This window comes from Anolis sagrei, chromosome 4 (genome assembly GCF_037176765.1).
Source record: "Anolis sagrei isolate rAnoSag1 chromosome 4, rAnoSag1.mat, whole genome shotgun sequence".
Lineage (NCBI taxonomy): Eukaryota > Metazoa > Chordata > Lepidosauria > Squamata > Dactyloidae > Anolis > Anolis sagrei.
Window position 1 is genome coordinate 222760977 of NC_090024.1, and position 25821 is coordinate 222786797.

Below are 25821 nucleotides of genomic sequence, written 5' to 3' on the forward strand. Positions count from 1 at the left end.
AAAATAAATGAATCCATCTCTCTCATCCATTCATCCATCTGTCCACCTCTCCCATCCAGCTCTCAGTCTCTCCCATCCATCTCTCCAATCAAACCATCCAACTATCTCATCCATTCATTCATCTCTCCACCTCTCCCATCCAGCTCTCAATCTCTCCCATCCATCTCTCCAGTCCATCCATCCATCCATCTCTCTCATCCATTCATCCATCTCTTCACCTCCCCCATCCAGTGCTCAGTCTCTCCCATCATCTCTCCATTTCTCCAGTCCATCCATCAATCTCTCTCATCCATTCATTCATCTCTCTTATCCATTCATTCATCTCTCTTATCCATTCATTTATCTCTCTCATCCATTCATCCATCTCTCCACCTCTCCCATCCAGCGCTCAGTCTCTCCCATCTATCTCTCCATCTCTCCAGTCCGTCCATCCATCCATCTCTGTCATCCATTCATCCATCTCTGTCATCCATTCATCCATTACTCTCATCCATTCATCCATCCCTCCACCTCACCCATCTCTCTAGTCCATCCATCCATCTCTCTCATCCATCTCTCCAGTGCATCCATCTCTCATCCATTCATCCATCTCTCCAGCTCTCCCATCCAGCTCTCACTCCTCCATCGATGTATCCAGCTCTCCATCTCTTCACTCATTGATCTCCATCCAGTCTGACCGCGATGGAACCGGTGCAACACCGAGGCGTCTCCACTAGGCGGAGCTCCGAGCTCGCTTGCGGATAAGGGAGACCCTGAAGCAACTGCTTCAACTAAAAGGGGAAAAAAATAGATAAATGTATATATACATTAAAAACCTGGACTAAAGAGCAGGAGCATCTGCTCCAGTGGAGGAAGAGGGAAGGAGCGCCTTGCGAGCGAGAGGGAAGAGCCCCGCCGGGCCGGGCCGTGCAGTGCGGGGCCTGAGCAGCAGCCATGAGCCTTGCCTGGGTTCCTGAGGAGGAGCTTCCCGCCTCCTTCGGGGACTCCCCTTCGTCGCTCTCCCCTCCTTCCTTCTCATTGTCCTCAGGAGGCAGCAGGGCGGTGGAAGAGGAGGAAGAGGAGGAGGAGGAAGAGGAGACCCCCAAGAGGGCTGCGGTGGTCACGGAAGGAGGAGGAAGAGGAGGAGAAGGAGCAGCAGCAGAAGGGGAGAAGAGCGAGGCGCACCATTTCGCCCACTGCTTGGCCCCTGAGCCTGGGGTAGAGGTAGGAAGGAAGGAAGGAAGGAAGGAAGGAAGGAAGGAAGGAAGGAAGGAAGAAAGGAAGGATGGAAGGGGCCTGGAGGCAATGGGTGGGGGGCTTAGAGGTCGGTTTTCAGGGGGAGGGAGGTATCTCCTTTGATAACTTGCGGGGCTGTGTTTGAGAAAGACATTTATAATGGTCTCCTTAAGGAAAGTGAGGTATGCATGAGTTGGGGTGAAGGGAGAATCCCCTTCTCTTCTCTTTAGGATCTTGACACCCGAAAGGTGTTCAAAGAAGGGACCCGAAATGGTCCAAGATATGAAAGCCAAGCCCTATGAGGAGTGGCTGAGGGAGCTGGATGTCTTCATCCTGGAGGGAAGATTCAATATTTTCCATTGAGGAGAGGGCAAGCTCGATTTCTGTTGCTTTGGAGACTCTGACAGGGGCAATAGATTCCAGGAAAAGAGAGTCCACCAAAACATGAGGAAGAACTTCCATCCTCCTTTCTCATGAGGGTAAGAGCTGTTCAAAAGTAGAATATGTTGCTGCCTGGGAGTATGGTGGAGCCTTCTCTGGAGGGTTTTAAGCAGAGCCTGGATGGCCATCTGTCTGGAGTGCTTTGATTGTGTATTCCTGCACAGTAAAATGGGGTTGGACTGGATGACCCTTGGGCTCCCTTCACACTCTACGTTGCAAGGTTTGAAGGGAGCCATGGCCAAGTTTATTCCCAAAGCTTTAATGGTTTATGGGTGCACTAGGGGTGCCACACCAGTGGTTTCCAACCTTTTTATGACCAGGGGACACTCAACCAGGGGCCTCTTTGACTAGGAACCACTTGAACAGGGACCACTTGAACAGGGACCACTTGACCAGGGACCACTCAATAAGGAGCCACTTGAACAGGGACCACTTTGACTAGGAACCCCTTGACCAGGGACCACTCAACTAGGGATGACTTTGACTAGAAACCACTTGACCAGGGACCACTTGACCAGCGACCACTCAACTAGGAACCACTTGACTAGGCACCTCTCAACTAGGGACCACTCAAATAGGGATGACTTTGACCAGGGACCACTTGACCAGGGACCACTTGACTAAGGACCACTTGACCAGGGACCGCTCAACCAGGGATCACTCTCCAACATTAGTACCAAAAGGGTTACAAATCAGATTTTGGTCAACTTTAGATTTGGTTTGGTTATTTGGGGTGCTGATTCAGAAAATTGCATTGGATAGATCACATCAGCGCTAGTTCCTGCTACCGAACATATGCCATCTAGTAGTCACCATCAGCTTGGCCACAGAAAACCATATTTAATCATCTAGAGCTGATGTAGTAGTAGAAATATTTCATGGGTTTTGAAACTCTTTAGACTTCTGTGCCAAAGAGTGCTGGTGCCTTTCCAAACTACAGCTCCCAGGTCATTAAAATGGTGTCAAATTGCATTAATTCTACAGTGTGGCTGCACCCTGTGATGGGGATATGATGGGATGATAGCCCATTGTGTTATAATGTTTTATTGCTCTCACTAAATTCTGAGGCAGCTGGCAATTAGGAAAAGTAATACAGAGTGTGCCAAAATGCACACACCCTGAATAGTTTATAATTATGGAAGAATATATTTTGCATTCCTTTCCCCAAAACCTGAAACTGTTTATAATTCTGGGAATTTTTAGTTTCATCCCCCCCCCCCCTTTTTCTCTCAAAAATATATAAAAGTAAAGGTAAAGGCTTCCCCTTGACATTAAGTCAAAACTTTTCGGGGTGGTGCTCATCTTCATTTCTAAGTCGAAGAGCCAGTGTTGTCCATAGACACATTCAAGGTCATGTGGCTGGCATGACTGCATGGAGTGCTGTTACCTTCCTGCAGAAGTGGTACCATTTGCATATTTTCAAACTGCTAGGTTGGCAGAAATATATACACCATAACATTTTATAATTCTGGGACGATGATGGTGATGATATTTGCATTTCCTCCCCAAAATGTATACACTCTTAACAGGGTTAAAGATTCCAATAGTAAAGACGTGTGTGGAAATTACAAGAGAAACTTCAAGCGAGGCTTGCAACTCTGTGCTCTGACAATGCAAGCAGTGCATTGGTGCACAGGGACAGCCATTTGAGCACCTTATATAAAATTGTAATTTGAGATTAATTGTGTAACTCTGTATTTACTTAGACTTCAAATAATCACCATAGCTACTATTAGCTCTTAAAAGGCATGTACATTTTTGGGGGAGAGATCTTGCATAGTTATGATAGAAATATTGTCATCGGCCCATGTTAATTGCATTTAGACCTCTTCTGGTGTGGCTGATATGGGAGCAGCACTTGTCGGTGAGATTGTAAGGCTGCTAGTTCTCCTGGACTGTCAATGCAAATGAGCATGTGGCATTCTTCTGGTTTGCCTTTCTGGGATTGACCATGATGACTTGCCATTGCGTTTCATTTTTTTCTGTCTCTGTGGATATAGTTTATAAGTCTATCCTGTCACCTATGGTTTTCAGAATTCATTTGAAGCCAAATGAGCAACTTCACTGCTCCCCCCCCCCCCCCCACCTTACAAACAATGCCAGACTATGTTTAGAAGTCCACTTCTGGGCAGTAGTCATAGTGTACACATTTTATGCCAGGTACACTGGCTGCCTATTCACTTTTGAATTCAGTTCCAAATGCTAGAATTATTTAAAGGACCGAATTGAACTTTAAAGTATTGAAATACAAGCCCACCTAAACATTAGGAAGAACTTTCTGATATAGTACGAGCTGTTCAAGTGTGGAGTATGCTGCCTGGGTGTGTGGTGAAGTCTCCTTCTCTGGAGGTTTTTAAGTAGATACTGGATGGACATCTTCTGGGAGTGTTTTGATTGTGTATTCCTGAATGGCAGGAGTTTGGATTGAATGACTTTGTGGTCTCTTCCAACTCTAGGAATAATTTGAAACTGTGGACTTGAAGAACTATGTGGACCTTTTCAAATGTGCTTAAGCATTACGTTCTGCAGCAATACCCTGTTCCAAACTCTGCCTTCAGGAACAACTAGATGGGCAGTGTGACAGATTACTTTAATCAGTGGCTTGCAAAGTTTCCTTCTGTAAAGCAAGCTTACTTTGCTAGTTCTTTGGCCCCTTCTACACTGCTAGATAATCCAGGTTATCAAAGCAGAAAAAACGCATTATCTGTTTGGAACTGGATTACCTTAGTCTACACTGCTATATAATCCAGTTCAAAGCAGATAATGTGGATTTTATACAGCAGTGTAAGAAGGGGCCTTATAGCCTTTTTATTTTAATTGAGAAGGTGGTTTTGTTCAATACTGTTCAAAGTAATGGTTCATGGGTTGATGTTGATTCCTAGATAGAAGTATAGCCAATGGGCACAAATAGAATATTGTTTCCTGGGACATCCGGGGGGGGGGGGGGGGGGAGGGGGGGTTGCTGGTTCCTTACATCAGATAATGTAATAAGCTCTTATTTTTAGTTGTTACACCTTTTGAATTTGTGGGTGCTTTTTAAAACTCATAACCTTTTTTTCTATTTTTAAAAAACTAAGGAAGTTGAAAACTAAACTAAAAATGTAAAGAAACCAAAGAAAAATGTACCAAAACTAACAACAGGCAGTCTTTTAAAATACAGTACTTGTATAACTCTCCTCTCTATACAAACAAAAGAATGCACTCTTCTATAATCACCTTGCAGAAGCCTGTTATTGGATGAAGATGTCTGGCAGGGGGTTGGACTAGATGGCCCATGTGGTCTCTTCCAACTCTATTATTCTGTGATTCCATGAACAGACATGATGTACTCTGCAAGTCTTTTGAGTAAAGTGTACCCATAGACCCGCACAATAAAATCCAGATGAAGCATACTCAATAAAATATTTGGCACATCTTTTACCAGAGGTTAACTAAGGACATCATCTCAAATTTCCAGAAAGATAGCAAGGAGTTGTAGCACCAGAATAACAAATCTCTGTGACATACATCTCCCTTCAACTCTTGTCTTTTCCCCTTTTACACTGCCAGATAATCCAGGTTATCAAAGCAGAAAATCCTCATTATCTGATTTGAACTGGATTATCTTAGTCTACACGCCCTATAATTCAGTTCAAAGCAGATAATGTGGATTTTATACAGTTGTGTTGAAGTATCTAGTATCTCTCAATATCTCTAGTATCTCTCAATAAGACATTACACATGTATAGATAAAGAGAGATCACTTAGGTTATCAGTAATTTACAAATTCTAGAGAGTTTTCACAAGAGTTGTGACTAATCTGGACAAACATAGGTGTGTGTAATGCTCTAATGTTTTTAAAATAACATTATTAATAACTTTAAAAGTGTGAAATGTAATGCAGAGCTATAGGTGTGTGTGTGAGAGAGAATGTATTATGGAGAGAGAGTATATGTGCTCATGGCATCCTTGAAGTGACTGGACTGACCTTGAAGGAGCTGGGGGTGGTGACGGCCGACAGGGAGCTCTGGCGTGTGCTGGTCCATGAGGTCACGAAGAGTCGGAGACGACTGAACGAATGAACAACAAAATATGTGCTCATACACACATAGAGTCAAAAACTTCAAGTAAACTATTTTTGACTTTTCAACCTCCCTCTCACACACTTTGGGTAGACTAAGGCCCCTTCTATATTGTCATATAAAATCCAGATAAACCTGCTTTGAACTGGATTATATGGCAGTGTAGATTCATATAATCCAGTTCAAGGCAGATAATGTGGATTATCTGCTTTGATAATCTCGATGATATGGCAGTGCAGAAGGGGCCTGAGTAGCCTTGAGAAACATGCCTATCTAATCCAATTTGCATTGTGCTTGGAATTCCTTGAAGGAAGGGGAAATACAAATAATTTCAAACACACTCAACATGCTTATTTCCAATCACTTAAATTGTGCCTATACATCGCTTTAAGGGCCCTGGTTGATGAAGAGATGACAAACACATTTTTACAACAAATAATAAAATGGGTTGTTGTAGGTTTTTCCGGGCTATATGGCCATGTTCTGGAGGCAATTTTTCTCCTGACGTTTCGCCTCCAGAACATGGCAAGCATCCTCAGAGGTAATGAGGTCTGTTGGAACTAGGAAAAATGGGTTTATATATCTGTGGAATGACCAGGGTGAGACAAAGGACTTTTGTTTGCTGGGGCTAGCTGTGATTTTCAGCTGATCACCTTGATTTGCATTCAATGGCTTGGAAGCGCCTGGGGGGAATCTTTTGTTGAGAGTGATTTCATGTGCCTGTTTATAATAAATGCTAATAAAATGTGTACAATAAGCCTCCCAGTTTCATAAATGTTACGGGCACGGGGCCCCTGTGAAAGTGGAACAAACACAAATAAAGAAAAAAACACTATTTTTTATCTGAGAGAATACCTTTCTAGGTCCTTTAAGGAAACTTTAATCTTTAATTCCTGGACTGTTCATTTAGTTTTAATGGAAAACTAGATGAAAATATTGTCAATCTCTGTTGCATTCCAATGTTTATTTATCTTGGCCTTCTTATCTTTTTTGAGATCGTATTTGTAGCAATATTTTTCTCTTAAGATTCAATTTCACTAGCTTGTCTGTTATGGCCTGCACAATGCAATTAAGGGCCCTTCTACACAGCCCTATTTCCCAGAATATCAAGGCAGAAAATCTCACATTATCTGAGTGTGGACTCAGTAAAGGAGAACATATAGCTACCATGAGGATCACTGTAGGTTTCTGCCTGGGAATGCTATTTGTCATTTATTTGTTTAGTGGCTTCTGACTCTTCGTGACCTCATAGACCAGCCCATGCCAGAGCTCTCTGTCGACCATCACCACCCCCAGCTCCTTCAGAGTCAAGCTAGTCACTTTAAGGATAATATCCATCCATCTTGCCCTTGGTTACCCCTCTTCCTTTTTCCTTCCATTTTCCCCAGCATTATTATCTTCTCTAAGCTTTCCTGTCTTCTCATGATGTGGCCAAAGTACTTAATCTTTGTCTCAAATATCCTTCCCTTCAGTGAGCAGTTGGGCATTATTTCCTGCTTTGATCTTCTTATGGTCCAAGGCACTCTCAGAATTTTCCTCCAACACTGCAGTTGAAAAGTGTCTATCTTCCTTCACTCAGCCTTCCTTATGGTCCAGCTCTCACATCCATAGGTTACTACAGGGAATACCATTACTTTAACTAAGCAGATCTTTGTTGCCAGTGTAATGTCTCTACTCTTAATTATTTAAGGCTTACATCACTTATAAAGAACCTTGTTCACATTCATAAGGGGCAGAAGTTTGAGATTTATAGATTTACAGTGGAGTACTGTAAAAGCAATGGATGTGGTCGAATATTTGGTTGTTATGAGCTGTAAAATACTCTGAGTAAGACGCTACGGTAAGGACAGAATGTGAAGAAACGGAATGGTTTCAAATTAGCCACGAGGTCACACAAGATTGCATTTGTTAAATTTATTTTCAGAATGTAAACAGAAGTTGGATTAGACCCAGGAGATGGAAGAGTGAAAACTAGAGGAAGGAACATCAATATTTTAAGATATACAGATTACACCATATTAATATCAGAAAATAGCAAACACTCAGAATGACTTTGAGTTAAAAAAGAAAATCAGGGTGAAAGTTGAACATCAACAAAACACAACAAAACTTTAAAATGGATGAAGAGAGTCATAAATAAAAATGGAAACTGTAACAAGATATCAGAGGAAGTCTGGGATCGGAAGCTATGAAAGAACTAGATAAGATTCTCAGATATAAAGACATATCATTTAATAGCAAAGCTAGGATCATCCATATTACAATATTTCTGATTTCTATTGGTTGTGAAAGCTGGACAGTGAACAAAGCTGACATTTTAACTATTCTCTATTTATATGTATCACATATGTTTTCACTTCCAGATGTTTTATCTGTATGTATCACATACCATGTATATAGTTTTAAACTATGTTTTCTTTGTATGTGCCATGTTTTCGACATGCTGAGGGTATGTGTTGTCAAAGGCTTTCATGGCTGGAATCACTGGGTTGCTGTGAGTTTTCCAGGCTGTATTGCCATGTTCCAGAAGCATTCTCTTCTGACATTTTGCCCACATCTATGGCAGGCATGCTCAGAGGTTGTGAGGTATACTGGAAACTAAGCAAGGGAGGTTTATATATCTGTGGAAGGTCTAGAGTGGGAGAAAGAACTCTTGTCTGTTGGAGGCAAGTGTGAATATTGCAATTAATCACCTTGATTAACATTGCAAAGCTTTGCAGCTTCAAGTCCTGGGTGAGTCCTGCCTGGGGGAATCCTTTTTTGGGAGGTATTAGCTGGCCCTGATTGTTTCATGTTTGGAATTCTGTTCTCAGAGTGTTGTTCTTTATTTACTATCCTAATTTTAGAGTTTTTTTTAATACTGGTAGCCAGATTTTGTTAATTTCCATAATTTTCTCCTTTTTGTTGAAATTGTCCACATGCTTGTGGATTTCAGTGGCTTCTTTGTGTAGTCTGGCATGGTGTATGGAGTATCCATTGGCCTGTAGAGTTCAGTTTAGGTGGTTCAGTTTACCTTGGAGGAGATGGGATTCACAGATTCTTTTTGCACTGTCTGCCAGGGCTTTAATGCTGAGGGTATGTTGTAAATATGTCAATTTGTTTTGTTTGGATACTAAAATATATTGATTGATTGATTGACAGGAAGAATATAATAAAACTTTATTTATATTCCACTCCATCTCCCCAAGGGGACTCAGGGCGGATTACAGCACACTAAAAAAAAACACATAGAGGCAAACATTCAGTGCCTTACCACAAAAGCAGACTGGATACAATTAACACCCCCCCCCCCCCTTTAATCCCAACGTCAATCGACATCAAACAACCAGTTTTAAATAAAACTTAAAATTGCGTGAACAGTTACATAATAAAGTTATATCTAACCATAAAAACATCTCAATTAATTTGAAATATGGTGCTGATGGAGGTGTCCTGCACATACCATGGACTTGCAAAAGGACAGCTAAATTGGGTCCTAAAGCAAATCAAACCTGAACTCTCCCTAGAAATAAAAATTACTGAATTAAGGCTATCATACTTTAGATATGTCATATGAATGATTTATTAGAAAAACTGATAAAATGAAAAGAAATGGGAAAAAGAGGAAGGCCACATTACAGATAGACTCATTCCAGGAAGCAATTGCTCTGAATTTGAAAAAAAAAATCATCCAGAAAGTTTTCATAAGTCGGGTATGGGCAACTATTGAATGGAAGAGGGCTATGTTATGAGACATTAGGAGATAATAGATTCTGTCACATCTGTAACTTCAAAAATAAAATAAAATAATGATCTTCAAAAAAAGATTTGATTTTTTTTTGGGGGGGGGGGGGAGGTGTCAAGGATTCAAAGATAGTGAGACTGCACTCAACATCCCCAGATGGCTTAGTGGGGGCATTTTGAAACAAAAATATGATTTTTCCCCATTTTGTTTTGCCACTGGGAGCCACAAAAATAGACTTTGTGAGCATCATTTCACCCATCCCTACCATAATTAAATGCTGACATGATGGCAAATAACAGCGAACTACATGGATAATGGCAAGGAGCATCATCCTACCGCATGCATCTATCGTAAAATGCATTTTTAATGTAGTCCAGTCTAAAGAGGCTCTTTCTTTCTCTTTTTCTCTGCTATCACTATAGTATGGTTTAGATTCCCTGACATTAAGTCCAGTCGTGTCCAACTCTGGGGGTTGGTGCTCATCTCCATTTCTAAGCTGAAGATCTGGTGTTGTCCATAGACATCTCCAATATCATGACTGCATGGAGCGCTTGCTACCTTCTCGCCGCTCAGCAGCTCAGCATTTTAATCCACTGCATCACTGGGGGCTCCATAAGATATAGGTGTTGGAAGCTATGGATAAAGGCACTGAACATAATCCAACCAGATTGTTGATATTTTTCAACCAAAATGTTACTAGACCTAGAAACTGGCAACTTTTCAAAGTATCTGCTGATCTTGCTTGTCTACTAATCAGATATGAACTTTCACTGTGTTCTTTTTATATATGTGCCTGCCTTCAAGCATGTCTAAGCATGATTAAGCATGATTAAGCTCTATTATAGGAATTAATTGCACCTGGCTTGGTTTTGGATTTTTAAAAATAATTTCCCCAGCCTCTTTATGTTGATTTGTGTATTATCTCTATTTATAGTTCAATGGGCATTATGCCCAGACAAAAGTGAAAAACACTATTTTATTTTTTACATAGAACTGTCCATTTAATTCTATGAAGGAACTATTCATTTACCTAGTGTACTATCACTTCCCTCTGAAATGCCTTCAGGTCATTTCAGATTTATGGCAACCGTAAGGCAAATTATCCCAGAGTTTTCTTGGCCACGTTTATTATCCAAGGCTGAATGGGAATTGAATCCCAATCTATTGTTCTCTCCCAGCACTCTAACCATGACACCCTTCTGTCTCCCCAATAACTTCTACATTCACTCTTTTTTAAAAAAAACAATTTTGGAGTCTGAAATTGGTAAAATTTGTCTATCTGGCATGGTGTAGTAATTTCAATATTGATAGTGGTTGGAAAAGCTCCTTTAAGACAAGAGATCTAAACAGAAGACAAGTTTGTTGTTGTTGTTCATTCGTTCAGTCGTCTCCGACTCTTCGTGACCTCATGGACCAGCCCACGCCAGAGCTCCCTGTCAGCTGTCACCACCCCCAGCTCCTTCAAGGTCAGTCCAGTCACTTCAAGGATGCCATCCATCCATCTTGCCCTTGGTCGGCCCCTCTTCCTTTTGCCTTCCACTTTCCCCAGCATAATTGTCTTCTCTAGGCTTTGCTGTCTCCTCATGATGTGGCCAAATACTTCAACTTTGTCTCTAGTATCTTTCCCTCCAGTGAGCAGCCGGGCTTTATTTCCTGGAGGATGGACTGGTTGGATCTTCTCACAGTCCAAGGCACTCTCAGAACGTTCCTCCAACACCACAGTTCAAAAGCATCTATCTTCCTTCGCTCAGCCTTCCCTAAGGTCCAACTCTCACATCCGTAGGTTACTACAGGGAAGACAAGTAGTTTGGGCAGTTTGGACAATTGTGTGTAAATATAAAGAACATGTTTATCTTCCAAAGTTCTGTTACCATAAAAGAGAGGAAAGGTCTGAATCTGTAAGCAATTCAACCTTGTTTCCTCTTCCCCTTTCCATAATGCTGTTGAAAAGTTTGGGTTTTGTTGCTAGTTTCACTAAAGGACCCATACTGATCTTTGACACTGCATTCCGGGGGGAAATTGAGTAAACAGCTTAGCTAATCTATGGATTTATTTCAGACTGTACCTTGGGATTGCTTCATTCAAAGTCATTATGGGTTTTTAAATTTTATCATCAGTTTACAGGGAAGGAGGAAGTTACAGTAACTAAAGCATCAATTTACACCAGGCAAACTTGGGCTTCAACTCCCATAATTCCTAACAGTCTCAGGCCTCTTCCTTCCTAATAGCCCCAGGAAAGGATCTGAGGCTGTTAGGAGTTGTGGGAGTTGAAGTCCAAAACATCTGGAGGTCCTAAGTTTCCCCATGCCTGATCTACACTGTAGAATTAATGCAGTGCTGTGGTTGAATGCCATGGAATCATGGGAAATGAAGATTTACAAAAGCCTTTTCCTTATTTTCCAAACAAGTGCCTCAAAAAACTACAACTCCCATGATTTCATAGCATTGAGCCATAGCAGTTGAAGTGGTGTCAAACTGGATTAATTTTGCATTGTAGATGCACCCTCCCAATGTGCTCTTAGGAATGTGAGAAATACATAAACTTGAAGATGCCTTATGCCTGAGGACAGTAATAGAAATTGTCTTGCAGTAATTAATCGGTAAGTAATAATTTAGGAAAGTATCGGGTTTGAAAATATACCAGATGCCTTAAAATCATCATCTTATGCAAATGAGTATGCACACGATGTAACGCCAGGGAGCTCATAATTATTTTTTGATGGTCAGAATTAAAATTTGTTAAATTATCACTTTACTGGGACACAGATTGTGCTAGTAGTATTTCTTCCTGGAAGGTGGTTGCCCCTGTCTTTTATAAATGTAATTATCTTAAATTGTCTATCTTTTTCAGATGAAAGAAGTCGAAGAACGTATAGAAGAAATGTTAATAAAACTAGATGAATTCTGTAACATCACTGATATGGTAAGGGCTCAACTCCTGCAAGCTTTGGAGAATGCAGTTGTGTTCTATGTGTTTGGCTCTGAGGACGCCATCTTGAGAGTGATTTGGAAACCAAGCGGATCAGGCGAGGCGGCAGCCAGCTGCTGTAAGAAGTAGACTCTCTCAGTCTCTCTCTCACACACAGCCACACACACAGCCACACACACTCCTCCAAGTGGCAGCCATCTTGATAGCAACTTTTCCTGAAATGGTTTTTATTGCAGAGAATAGCAATGGTTGAGCCACAAGGTGGCACTATGGTGCACTATTAACTAAGGACCTAGACTAGTGCTGTCTAGTTGCAAATATCATGTGCTCCATACAGACACACACACACACACACACAGTTGAGCATGGATAGCCTTATGGTTTTCTAGCTGTTCCTGTTTAAGCAATCCAAAGCATGCTACTATATCCCAATTGGACATGTTCTCCCGGTTTTCCTTGCGAAGTTTAAAGACATTCAATCCATATCTGCCTGAAGGTTGTTTTGGGAAGATCAATATAGATTTTTCAGTTTTTATTTAAGGGAGCCATAAGCATGTTCTTAGAAGGTTCCATGCTTTCATATCATGGCGAATCGTTTCTTTCTCTTTGATGGCTTAAGAACAGGAATGAGCAAACTTTGGTCCTCCAGGTGTTTTGGACTTCTACTCCCACGATTCAAGAATTGTGAGAGTTGAAGTTCAAAACACCTGGAAGTCCAAAGTTGGCTCATGACTGCTTAAGAACCATAGTAGAGTTTTGATATTGTTTTAGTATTCAAGGTACTACAGGTGGAAGTACAGTAGAGTCTCTCTTATCCAGTCTTCGCTCATCCAACGCTCTGTATTATCCAAGGCAGTCAGCCTCCCAACCAGAATAATGTCCAGAGTGGGAGAAAGAAAGAACTCTTCCCCGTTTTGGTGCTATATTAGTAAATACAGTAATTACTACATAACATTAGTGTGTATTTATTTATTTATCGTGTCAGTTTCAACCAGACAATTGTATTACATTTTTAACAAATTTTTAACAAACAGACAAAACAGAGTTTGCAAGCTTGGTAGTTGATTAAATGTCCTTTGACCAGTAACTGGCCACTTGGAGTGCCTCTGGTGTTGCCGCAAGGAGGTCCTCCATTGTGCATGTGGCAGGGCTCAGGTTGCATTGCAGCAGGTGGTCAGTGGTTTGCTCTTCTCCACACTTGCATGTTGTGGATTCCACTTTGTAGCCTCATTTCTTGAGGTTGGCTCTGCATCTCGTGGTGCCAAAGGGGGAGTCTCTCATTTGGTATCAGCCATTGATTGAGGTTCTGGGTTTGAGCCTGCCACTTTTGGACTCTCGCTTGCTGAGGTGTTCCAGCGAGTGTCTCTGTAGATCTTAGAAAACTATTTCTTGATTTAAGTCGTTGACGTGCTGGCTGATACCCAAACAAGGGATAGGCTGGAGATGTCACTGCCTTGGTCCTTTCACTATTGGCTGCTAATTACTGTGTATTGAACTGGCTTTTCTGTCCATTTGTTGTAAAACATGATGTTTTGGTGCTTAATTTGTAAAATCATAACATAATTTGCTATTTAATAGGCTTTTCCTTAATCCTTCGTTATTATCCAACATTTTTGCTTATCCAGCATTCTGCTGGCCTGTTTATGTTGGATAAGCAAGACTCTACTGTAGTTTGCTATTGTTTGGAATAAAGTGATAATGTTTTGATCACTTCCATTTGTCACAATTTAAAATGTTTAGTACAGGTGGAATATTGCATGCTGTCTATCCCAACAATTGTTTATCTGGAGAATTAACGCCAGCAAAATATTTAAGGCAGTGGGTCATCCATTGATGTGGAAGAAGGCGCCACTGGAATAAGTAGGTCATAGATCAAAACTGGATTGCTTTTCTTTGTAGAATTTAGGAAGCAAAGTAACTCAAGAATGTCCTGGATTCTTGAATCTGGAATATGGTTCCAGGGAGATATCTGTTCAAGCCATTGGCCCCCGTTTTGAGCCCTAATCTCTTTAATACTTATCTGAAGCAGCTACAGGATGTCATCTAGACCAAGCATCCTCAAACTCCAGCTGTTTAGGCTTTCAAATTTTGGAATTCCTGACTATTGAACAAGCTGGTGATGACTTCTGCGAGTTGGAGACCCAAAAAGCTGGAGGGCCAAAGTGTGAGGATGTCTGATCTAGACATTTTGGCTACATTTCCTCTAGTATGCAGGCAATGCACAGCTGCAGCTTCTTTTACCCTATGGATCCTGGGGAGGTTGTGGAAATCCTAAACAGAAACTTGGAGGCAATTTTGGCATGTAGAACAGACATAGGCAAACTTGGTCCCTCCAGGTGTTTTGGACTTCAACTCCCACAATTCCTAACAGTCGGTAGGCTGTTAAGAATTGTGGGAGTTGAAGTCTAAAACATCTGGAGGGACCAAGTTTGCCCATGTCTGATGTAGAGGATAAATTTGAAAGACAAATCTACTGTGCTTGGAGCACTGACTGATCTGAATGAAGATGTGAAATCAAGCCTGACTGGGGTCTCATTTCCCCCTGTCAAGTTTGACTTCACATTTTAATTCATAGCCTAGGAGTGCTCCTATACTTGTGGTTAATGATAAAGGTGATACAGGATGTCTTGTATGGGAGAGAAATCCATGACTTAAATTTCCTAGAATCTTTTCTCAGCAGTCAGTGGAAACTCTTCCCACTTGTTGTTAACCTTGGTTGCAGTTGTAAGAACAATTAAAGTTTGTCTGATTCTGCTATAGGAAAAATAACCTTTGTGTTTGTTGCCATATTTGTTTCACATAAGCACCTATGACAGTATGATTCTAATACTGGCTTCATTTGCTGTTCTGTGGCCAAAACAACAAAACAAAACCCCACATAGTTGTACATCTTGTACCAAGTATTCATTTCTCCATTAAGAGAAAAATGGATGCTTTGACCTTGCAATGGTGTAGGGTTAGCTTTCTTTGTTCCTCTTTTGATACATATCTTGAATGTTTTGTCTACAAGCGTGCTGCATTTGTTTTAAATCACTTCATGATGTTTTCACCACTTTTTAAAAACAGTTTTCAATATTAAGAAGCAACTTAATGATAAATTGGCAACTCAGAGGCAGTTTGTAACCCTATAAAATCACATATTAAAACATAAAATGCAACCATATAAGCATATAGTAAAATGTAAACATATTTAAATACCTGGGGTATAAGTTAAAACACAATAAACACAGAATGTGGTTTAACAGTAATAATTTAAAGTGACTCTGTAGACCTGCCAGAAGAGATAGATCTTTAGAAATGTTTTAAATTCTGACAGAAGATTTAGCTGTCGAAGCTCTTCCAGAAGGTCATTCTACAGTCTTGGGGTGACTGATGAAAAGGTCCTCTTGGTGGTGGTTGCCACCAAGACAGGCTGGAGCAGCTGCCTCCTAGACTATTTCAGTGTTTGGGGTGGATTGTACAGGAAAAGGCAATCCTGTAGGTAACCTGGACCCAAACCACGTAGGGCTTTAAAGGTCAAAACCAACACCTTGTGCTTTGCCCAGAAACTAACTGGCAGCCAGTGGAATGACTTTAATATAGGTGTAATATGTTCACTCCGGGATGTTCCTGTAACTAATCTGGCTGCTGTATTTTGAACCAAATTGAATTTTTGAACTTGGTACAAAAGAAGCCCAATGTAAAGCGTGTTGCAGAAGTTCAACCTTGAGGTTACTAGTGTGTGCACTACCATCTTCTGGTTCTCCAAATCCAAGAAGGGGCACAGATGCTGTATCAGCCAAAGCCAGTAGTAAGTACTCCTGACTATTGCATCTACCTGGGCTGACATTTGGAGAGATGGATCCAGGAGCCCATGTCTCAAGCTGTGAACAGAGTCTACGAGGGGGAATGTAACCTCATCCAGAACTGGTTGACACACTTCCATCCCCAGATTAGGACTTTTAATGCCAAGCACCTCTAACTCATCTGGATTCAGTTTCAATTTGTTTTTCCTCATCCAGCCCACAAACACATTCTGATATAACATTTGCTTTTGCAGTGAATAGTGAATTATAGTCTATGCCATAAGTTGGTTAGTCTTTAAGAAACTGCAAGACTCTGTATTTAATTTAGAGACATGCAAAACAGGGGTAGTGAAGTTAATGGTGGAGCTGGCAGTGCACAAGATGTCAGCTTTCTCAAATTCAGAGTTAGCTAGTGTAGTGTGCAGAATTTTTTACTTTATGGAGTTTTGAAAGGAGTTATGGATTATCTAAATGATATGGAAAACCAGCTGGAGATGTTGTGATCTAAAGATAAGATGGGAGCATGTATATTGTTGTTTTGATGTGTGGCCATACAGTTGTGCAATTTCTGTGATTTTCCTAATAATTGGACATGGGAATTCATTAAGGATCATCTGATACTGTTGCATTTTTTAATACAACTGCATTTGGACTGATCTGTAGTTAAATGTCTAAACACTGAGAAATGCACAAACCCTAAATTTTCAAACGAAAGGTTTATGGTACTTCTCTAAGTAAAAAAAACCCCAAACATTTCTTGCATTTATAAATATTATTTTCTGATATTTATTGATGACTTTCTAATACTTTTTTTCTAATTTATGTAGATTAGAACTGATACATCCCAACTTCTGGGTGAAGTGGCTCCACTTATTAAAGCCAAAATGATAGAAATGAACAACATTTACACTCAAGTGGATAAACTAGAGGTTAGTTACTTACAGCAAAATAATGTTTGTTGAAAAGAGTATACATTTGAAAATGCCTCTCTTGTGTCTGTGGGGATATACAAATTAGCCTTCTACATATATGTTGCTGCCTCGATTTTTTAAAAAATGTTCTTAATCTTTCTGCAGGGTTGTTACACAGGAATTTAAAATATTTCTTACATTGGAAGATATTGATTAAAATTATGCTGGTACAATAATTAGTATTTTGTATCACACTTGATCCTCAATATTGTTTTAGGCAATCTTTTCAAAAAAAGTTTCATGACTATAGAAAGGTCAGAAAGATAAATCTTATGTAAAACACTGAACTGCAAAAAAGGGGGGCTAGGTGAGGAAGTAGATCAGCAAATCAGGCAGACTGAAAAACAAACAGATATGAGTGATTGCTATTTTCATAGCTTTGGAGCTGTTGATGGTGAGCATGCTGGGTCAGACATATTAAAATGAGGCCTGTTGAGTTGCCATAGAATCATAGAGTTGGAAGAGACCACATGGACCATCTAGTCCACCCCCCTGCCATGTAGGAAAAGCACAATCAAAGCATCCCATGGAATGCTAACAACCATTCTGATTGTTTGCACTGAAAAATACATGAAAAGCTTAAGAATGCATATGACTAGGTGCTGTTGGAAACAGGTTTGGTAGCCGGGCCTGAAAAGAGGACCCCAATTTCCTTGAGTCCAGCATACTGGAAACATGCCAATGTCCGATACGTTGCATATATATATATATATATATATATATATATATATATCTCTTTCTCGGCAGTAGTATTTTTTGATTGGTTTTGGGCATTTATTGTAAAACAGGTGGATTTAAAATAAAATCATAGTTAGGTGCAAAACTTGAAATTCCATAAACAATTTAGCTTGTCAAGCAGAGGTTTTAGCCTGCTGCCAGAGAGCTCCTTGCGTGCTTGGCCAAAATCCTCTATTTCTGAGGTGCTTACCCAGCTAACTTTGATTCTGGGAGACCGCACCCATCATGCAGATCTGTTGCTGAGGAACGGCTGAGAAACTTGCCTGAAAAGAATTTGCCCCAGGACATGAACTAACCCTTAGCAGCCCCATTGGCAGAAAAGGAAACTGGCAACAGTAATAAAATATTGGTCAGTTGCTTGCTTCTGAATGCTCATCTTATGTGTATGATTGTACCACTGTACATGAATGGTTCCGAAGAGGCATGTTGCAGACTTAGAAAACCACTTCAGTAATTTTAGTGGCAATGCCTTATTTATTAAAAGTAATCTTGTGCTTTTCTTCAGTGTGCTTTAATAGTTTTGCTGCCAAGTAATGTATTTTCAACATCACTTTTAATTCTAATTTGATTTAATTTTTTGGGGGTATCAGGTACTTTTTAGATGGAAAAGTAATCATGTAGTCATACCCATTTGCAAATCCGCAAAGCTTGCTGAAGGAGATCTGCATCCATTCAACTATTGTGGCTGTGCCATTTAACTCCACTTGGAAATAAATTCCCAGAGAGGAGGGGGAGGTGGGACTATTGACACTAGACCATGGGAAATCAGTGTGCCACTAATGGTGGCTGTACATCACTGGCCCCTTCACTTTTATTTGAACTAACTGCAGTCAGAAGAGGCTTGGGCGCTGTTCACTTTGCACATTCCATGCATTGATTCAACATGTCCATCACCCATGAAAAACCGCTATGTTTACTGAAGCAAGCAAAATTTCAGAAGAGGCTAGAAGATTAATATTAACAATTTTTGTGCAACTCATTCTGAATCTCACACCTAACCCTATGACAACCTGTCCCTCCTCCCATGATTTGTAACTTGTTATCTATTTTATTAGGGTTTTCTCCCTTCAAAAGCATCTATCAACAGTGATGAGTAATATTAATAAGAAAAGTAATAATGTTATCAATGATTAGATTATTGTATTTTCCAAATGGCATGCTCATATACTTTTGCTACGCCCAAAACTGTAGTACTTAGCCAATGCTGCACACTACACTTCGACATATTTTGTAGTTATTACAGAAATTGGTCATGCTGACATACTGTTGGAAATAGCAACCTTCCAAGCTTCCACTGGCTATTTGTTAATGTATATATTTGTTAACCTGCATTCTATGTGTATGTTGATTTGCCAGTTTGGCTTACCTCTTTGGTGTGGGACAAATTATAGATGTGATTGTACTGAGCATGTGCAGACTCAGGGCTCCATTTTGTGTTCAGTTTGCATCAGATCTCTGTGGAGGTGGATGCAAGTTTGCTTTTGGACTTCAGTTTTATAAGTCTGCTTACCACTTCATTGGAGGTGGATGTTTGTGCTTATGGACTTGAGTGAGTACAAATATACTTATGTGTCTGTATACTGAATATATACAAGAAGTTTGTTAATAAATTTCATATGTTATTTTTCAAAGAAGACTACTTTGTTTTTGGCTCTTGAGTGCGTGTTTTAAATAAGAGTTTTTAAAAGAGTGTATATTTGGGCAACAGCAAATTACAACTACAGATTCTACTTCAAAGAAACAACCATCCTCTGCTAACCAGATATATTTTTGTAGTGGCCTGTTTTTGTCCTTGGCCATTTAAAGACAAGGTTCTTCAGTTTAACAGCTGAGCTACCTGTGTGCTATTACATTAATACTTTATTGATTTCACTTGTCTTAAGGGTTGACTTCTAACAAGGTGATACTTTTCTTTTGACTAGTGGTTTTCAGGTGATCTCTGTTCATGGAGGTTCACATTTGCCAAATGGAGGTGACGTCATTTTTACTTTTTCAAGAAGGTTATGGTGTACTAGAATGTCCAATAGATTATGGAATTTCCAATACTTACAGATTCTGGGAATTCTTGCCTAAAAAGCCATTTTCTCAAACTCTGTTTATAAGCTATAAGGCGGACAGCCTCAAATTTTGGTTGATCTATGGCTCAGATACCTTTATTTCTTTCCCAATATTTGTAGGCCTTTGTGAAAATGGTGGCATGCCATGTTTCCTTCCTAGAAGAGGAAGTGGTCGAAGCAGAGAAGACTCGTTCAATCTTCCCCTGCACAGTCCAGAAGCTGCTAGGTATCCCTTCGTTTAAAAAAGTAAGTGTGAATAGTCTAACTTTTTGCAACATGTGATGGGGTAAATATGTTGCAAAATGTTCTGTTCTATGTTACCAAGTTATTCTGTTTACTACCAATCAGTTGCTGTAAAATAATAAAGACAAGTTTTTTTTAAAAAAAAGTCCAAACATGGTTGCTTTTGGTGATGGCTAGAAACTAATCCTTTAAAGACATGGGTTTTTTTTTAGCATAGTTGTTGAAGTTTTACATTTAGTTGATCTCAAATATAGTTCATCACCTGCATATCCCATCTACCTTAATCAGAAATGTATTAAAATGGCAATTTTATTACTCATATTACTTTTAGAGATCATAGAATAACAGAGTTGGAAGGGGCTGCAAAGGACATTAGTCTAATCCCTTGAAGTTATACACAGCTAAAGCACTTCTAGGGAGTGCTTCTAATTCTCAAAGATTATATAAATTGAGGATCCCTTTCCAAAATGCTTTGGAACAGAAGTATTTTGTGTACTTGTATTTGCATACACAAATATGTATATTATGAATTATCTGGAAACAGGATCCAGGTCTAAGCATGAAATTCATTTATGTTTCATGTACACTTTATAACATAGCCTGAAGGCAATTTTATACACAACATTGTAAATAATTTTGTACATGAAACTAAGTTTGCATATACTGAACTATCAGAAGGCAAAATATGTCATTTCAGTCACTCATGTGAACCATTTTGGAGTATTTCAGAATGTTGGATAAGGGAAGCTTTACCTGTAGCCAGAGGATCTAAGTTCCTTTTGTTCCCTTCGGCACAGTTAATTTGGCCCCAGATATCTACATTCATGTAGAGTAGCCATATATTTATGTAATACCTCTTTATCCATTCACTTAAGTACATTGTATGCCCTTAGCACTGTTTTTTTTTTTTAAGGAGAAAGAGATTAAGATAAAATAGGCAATGAGCAATTTCATGTATTTTTATTTCTTTCATATCAAAAGCATTGCATAAATAAGTTTAAAACTGATAAAAAAATAGAAGGAACACAAGCGGCTAAATACTCCATGACCAAAAATGAGCAATAGTGATTGCATTGTCTGTAGCTTTAAACAATTCTTCCTCTGTACATGAGGCAGGGCATTGTAGACAAGCATACAGATGTGGAGTTGTTTGTTCTGCTCCACAGTTGCACAAAGTATACTTGTATACCACTTTTTTTTACTCTGGGAGTGCAGACTCAAAGCGGTTTCCAGCATATTTATGGCAAAATTTAATGCCTCACATACATATGAAACCTAACATAAAACAATAATGACATATAACTATCAATTAGATCATAAAAACGTAACAACATTTGGACATTAAAATGTGGAGTTAAAAACATATTAATATAAATATTACAATCACATAATCCAAAAATCGTAGTCCAGGCCATTCCAAATATCAAATATCAATTGCACATAATCCCCTGATTATTCCTTGTATTGCTTACTGACCAAAGGCTTGGTCCCATAGCCAAGTTTTTACTTTTTTCTGAAGGCCAGGAGGGAAGGCGTTGGGGAGCCAGGATCAGAGCATTCCTTAGATTACCTTTCAGTCTCCCCTGAAGATGCCACATGTTTATTTGCGATGTCACCCACAAAAAATGTCCACATTTTCTTTTGCCTGTTCACTCACCTTCAGAGACCCAGAGCAGCTCTAGGCAACCAATGGCTTCTAGTTCCAACCCCAACAAAGTCAGTTTCTCAGAGTCATGGTAGTTCCTGAATTGGGACCATTTTGAATTCAAAAGGAATATATGTCAATTAACTTAACTGGTGATCTTGAATATCCATTCTATTCCTTAATCATCTCATTTCATGAGCAATAACTATTGAGAAGGGAATCTGGGGCACTATTTATTAGATAATTATATAGGGCACTTATGTCACAGCTTTCATGAGCCTGTTTGAGTTTTAAAATATTCCAGGAAAGGCTTCCTCTCAGCCTCATCACAGATATTTTTAGTGTAGGCAAGGGAGGATTCGTTGGTCCCCTCTTTCCTTTCCCTTCTTCAATAGGCAAAGATCTATTATTTAGGCAGGTCTTGGCTTATAATCTATGTAGCAAATAGAGCTTTTAACAGACAGTGGTTTAAATTTGTTTTCATCTTTGTCTGGCACAACCTGGGGATCATAACCAGACACAGTGAAGACATCTGCCCTTACACTTTGCTACTTTGCTGCTAAGTATGCATGCCCAGTGAGGAACACATCTCACCATGCTAAAACAGTGGATGTGACTCTTAATGAGACAATGTGCATTATCACATGATGTCTGTGCCCTATACCACTGGAGAAATTGCACTGTTTAGCCAGTATTGCACCACCTAACATCTGCTGGGAAGTAGCAACCAATAATGAAAGGACCAAGGCAGTGACCCCTTCAGTCCATCCTATGTTTGGATATCAGCCAGCATGCCAACACCTTCAATCAAGAAATCGTTTTCTAAGATCTACAGAGACACTTGCAGGAACACCTCAGCAAGCGAGAGTCCAAAAGTGGCAGGCAAAAAGCCAGAATCTCAATCTGTGGCTGATGCCAAATGAGAGACTCCCCCCTGGGGGCACACAGAAGACTGGATGACTTGGAAGGCACTGAACAGATTGTGTTCTGGCACCATGAGATGCAGAGCCAACCTTACGAAATGGGGCCACAAAGTGAAGTCCATGACATTTGAGTGCAGAAAAGAGAAAACCACAGACCACCTATTACAATCCAGTCTGAGCCCTGCCACTTGTACAATGGAGGACCTCCTTATAGTATCACCAGAGACACTCCAAGTGGTCAAAGGTCATTTAATATAATGCTAAGTTTTTTAATTTTGTATTTTTTAAAAAATACATTACAACTGTACCATTGGTTTGCTTCTGATACAATAAATAAAAAAATAATCTTTTGTATGATCAATTTTTCAAATTGTACCATGCTTTTAAAATGGAAGCTGTTTTGAAAAAGAAGAAAGGCAAGATACCAAATAAATGGGTGAACGAATGTCCTCTCAAGGCAGCTTACAAAGCAAACAGAACCCTATACAATAACATCTAGTAGAACAGTTCATAGACTTCTATAAATCGAAGCTGGATTCATGATTGTTTTTAAAATTAAAGGGGAAGAAGACAAGCTCCTCATGATTCCCAACTGACAGCAATACAGACATGAAGTGAATACTCCTGTAACTGGGATTTCATCAAGCCTTTTTTCTGGTCGCCTTCTGCTTTAAGTCTGAAGGGTGGGGTGCTCAGAGTTAGTCTTGCCTCAGAAGATGATCTCACTTGTCAGGCCTGTTCCCATGGGATAAAGTGAACTTTAGATACTGTGGTTCAAGCTTTTTAGTGCTTTAAAGATCAAAACTAGCACTGTGCTTCAAAACAAGTCCAGAATCAGTGAAGATCTTTCAGCCATAGAGGAATATGTCTACAGCAATTGGTGTTAGTTAATTGTTTGGCTATTACAGCAGCTAAACACAAAGATACCCCTTGGAAGATCCCCATATAGAAAGCATTCCTACAATTTTAGACAGGATTTTACCAGAACATTAATAACTATTTCCAGGTTATCTCTGTGAATAGATGAATTTGTTATTAACTAAAGTGATTATGGGTTCGATTTCTGGTTGTTACTCTGTTTCTCTGTTAAAACATTATTTACATTTTTTTAAAAAAAAAGTTGAATATTTGTGGATAAGTTTCTTACATGTTACAAAATGAAAATGTTTTCCATTTGCTTCCAAGTTAGTTGAAAGATTCATGGAAAGATACACTTATTCAAGTTTTTTCAACATGACATTTAAAGCAATTTGTCTGCCAAGCATAATATTCAAATCCTGTTTAATTTTCCACAGAGTGCTCAGTTATTGTAATATTGCTGCTACTGTAGGAATACTTGAAATGACCCTGTAGTTGTAGTTACATTACTTGGGGATGTTGTAAGGCATTTAATCTTGGGAAAAGATAGTCACGTTGTGTCTTTTACAGGTAAGTGATTTTCAGTGGCCATGTCAACATATGCAGCTATTTAAAATGCATCTATTCATTATTCTATTCTCATGAGCAGTGTTTCTCAAACTGTGCTCTTGCAGGTGTTTCAGCTGAGCTGAGTGGGCTAGTCTTGACTCCAAGGAATTTTGGCAAAATGATGCCATAACCTTTTGGAAAAATGTGAACCTCTATAACCATTTCCTCTACGAACCTTTGCAATCCCATAAGATCCTCTGGAGAGGCTCTCCTCTCGCTTCCGCATCCATCTCAAGCATGGCTGGTGGGGACGAGAGAAAGGGCCTTTTTGGCTATCACCCCTTGGCTTTGGAACTCCCTCCCCAGGGAGATCAAGCTAGCTCCCTCTCTGTCCACCTTCTGCAAAGAGTTAAAGACATGGATGTTCTATTGTGCTTTTCCTTACATAGCTGGCCCCAGCTAGGACCCTAAATCTATCCTCTCACTTTACCATTGTTCCTATCTTTACTGCTGCCTTATGACCCATGCACTTTACCATTCACCCTATTCTTTAAGTCATAGTTGCACCAGTCCACACACCCGTGACAATAAACTGAATTTTGTTATTGGTTTTTGATTTTGATGCCTGTTTAATTCTGTTATGTTGTTGTTTTACTTTGTTTTATATTGTTGTTATGTATTTTAATGTGTCAGATTTTAGCTGTCTTGATCAGGCTTGGCCCCATGTAAGCCGCCCCAAGTCCCTTCAGAGAGATGGAGGCAGGATACAAAAATAAAGTTATTATTATTAGTAGTAGTATTATAAATGAGATTCATAACTTTTTAGAAAAAATACACTGGTCAAAGAAAGGTATGACCTTATTAGACATCACAATTTTTTGAAAAGTGGTGTTCACTAGTATTTGTGCAAGGCAACTAGATCTCTCAGCTGTTAAACTGTTGTACCTAGGTATGTCTTTGAACTACCAGGGACAAAGACATGCCAATGCACAAAAACATATATTCAGCAGAGTCTCAGAAGTGTTCTTTGAAGTTTCCCAAAAACATCTACTCTCCCTTAAAATATATTTGTCTTTAAACCATGCTCTCAAGAGACAAAATAGACAGTCTTCTTTAAAAATATCAGAGTTGGTTTACTCACAAAACTTCATGTATATAACATACAGGCACTTTGCTTATGATCCAATTACAATAGTTTTTCAGTAGTTTCTCTGGGTAGGTAACACAGGGCATCATCTTTAGAAACAATAGTCCATAGTACAATGGAGTATTTAAGCATACATCTTACTGAAGTCTAAACTGTATAACTGTACTCACTGCTACTGATGCAAACAGATGGCTTCTGCTCTCTCTGAGAGTCTAATGGCTTCTATTTCAATTGAAGCCTAAAGCAAACACTGTTCTAAAATGGAATCTTAGTCTTGAACATGTCTTTGCAGCCCCTCCCACAACCAAAAGGTTAAGTAAAATTGCAAACCAATACAGACATACAATACAGTAAGCAATTATATACATAACAAACAACTAGTGGAGGCTTGAGAAGATTACCATTTCCAACAAGGGAAACACAATTGACCTGTGGATCAATTGACCCAGGCAACTATGATGAAAGCTGACATTTCCCTTAACAAGTAGACTGACTATGAAACCTTTCTCAATGCATGGCTAGAATGGATCAATGT

The 25821-nt window shown here is 39.6% G+C and overlaps 1 protein-coding gene across 1 annotated transcript in view; it reads left to right on the plus strand.

Moving 5' to 3' along the window:
* Positions 1-584: 584 nt before the first annotated feature.
* BCAS4 (breast carcinoma amplified sequence 4) overlaps positions 585-25821 on the plus strand; it is a 60311-nt gene continuing 35074 nt past the window's right edge. Inside the window, exons 1-4 of the mRNA XM_060772115.2 lie at positions 585-1203; positions 12293-12364; positions 16983-17084; positions 20042-20167. Of these exons, the coding sequence (XP_060628098.2) occupies positions 934-1203; positions 12293-12364; positions 16983-17084; positions 20042-20167 (570 nt within the window). The 5' untranslated portion in view covers positions 585-933. The remainder of the gene's footprint in view (positions 1204-12292; positions 12365-16982; positions 17085-20041; positions 20168-25821) is intronic.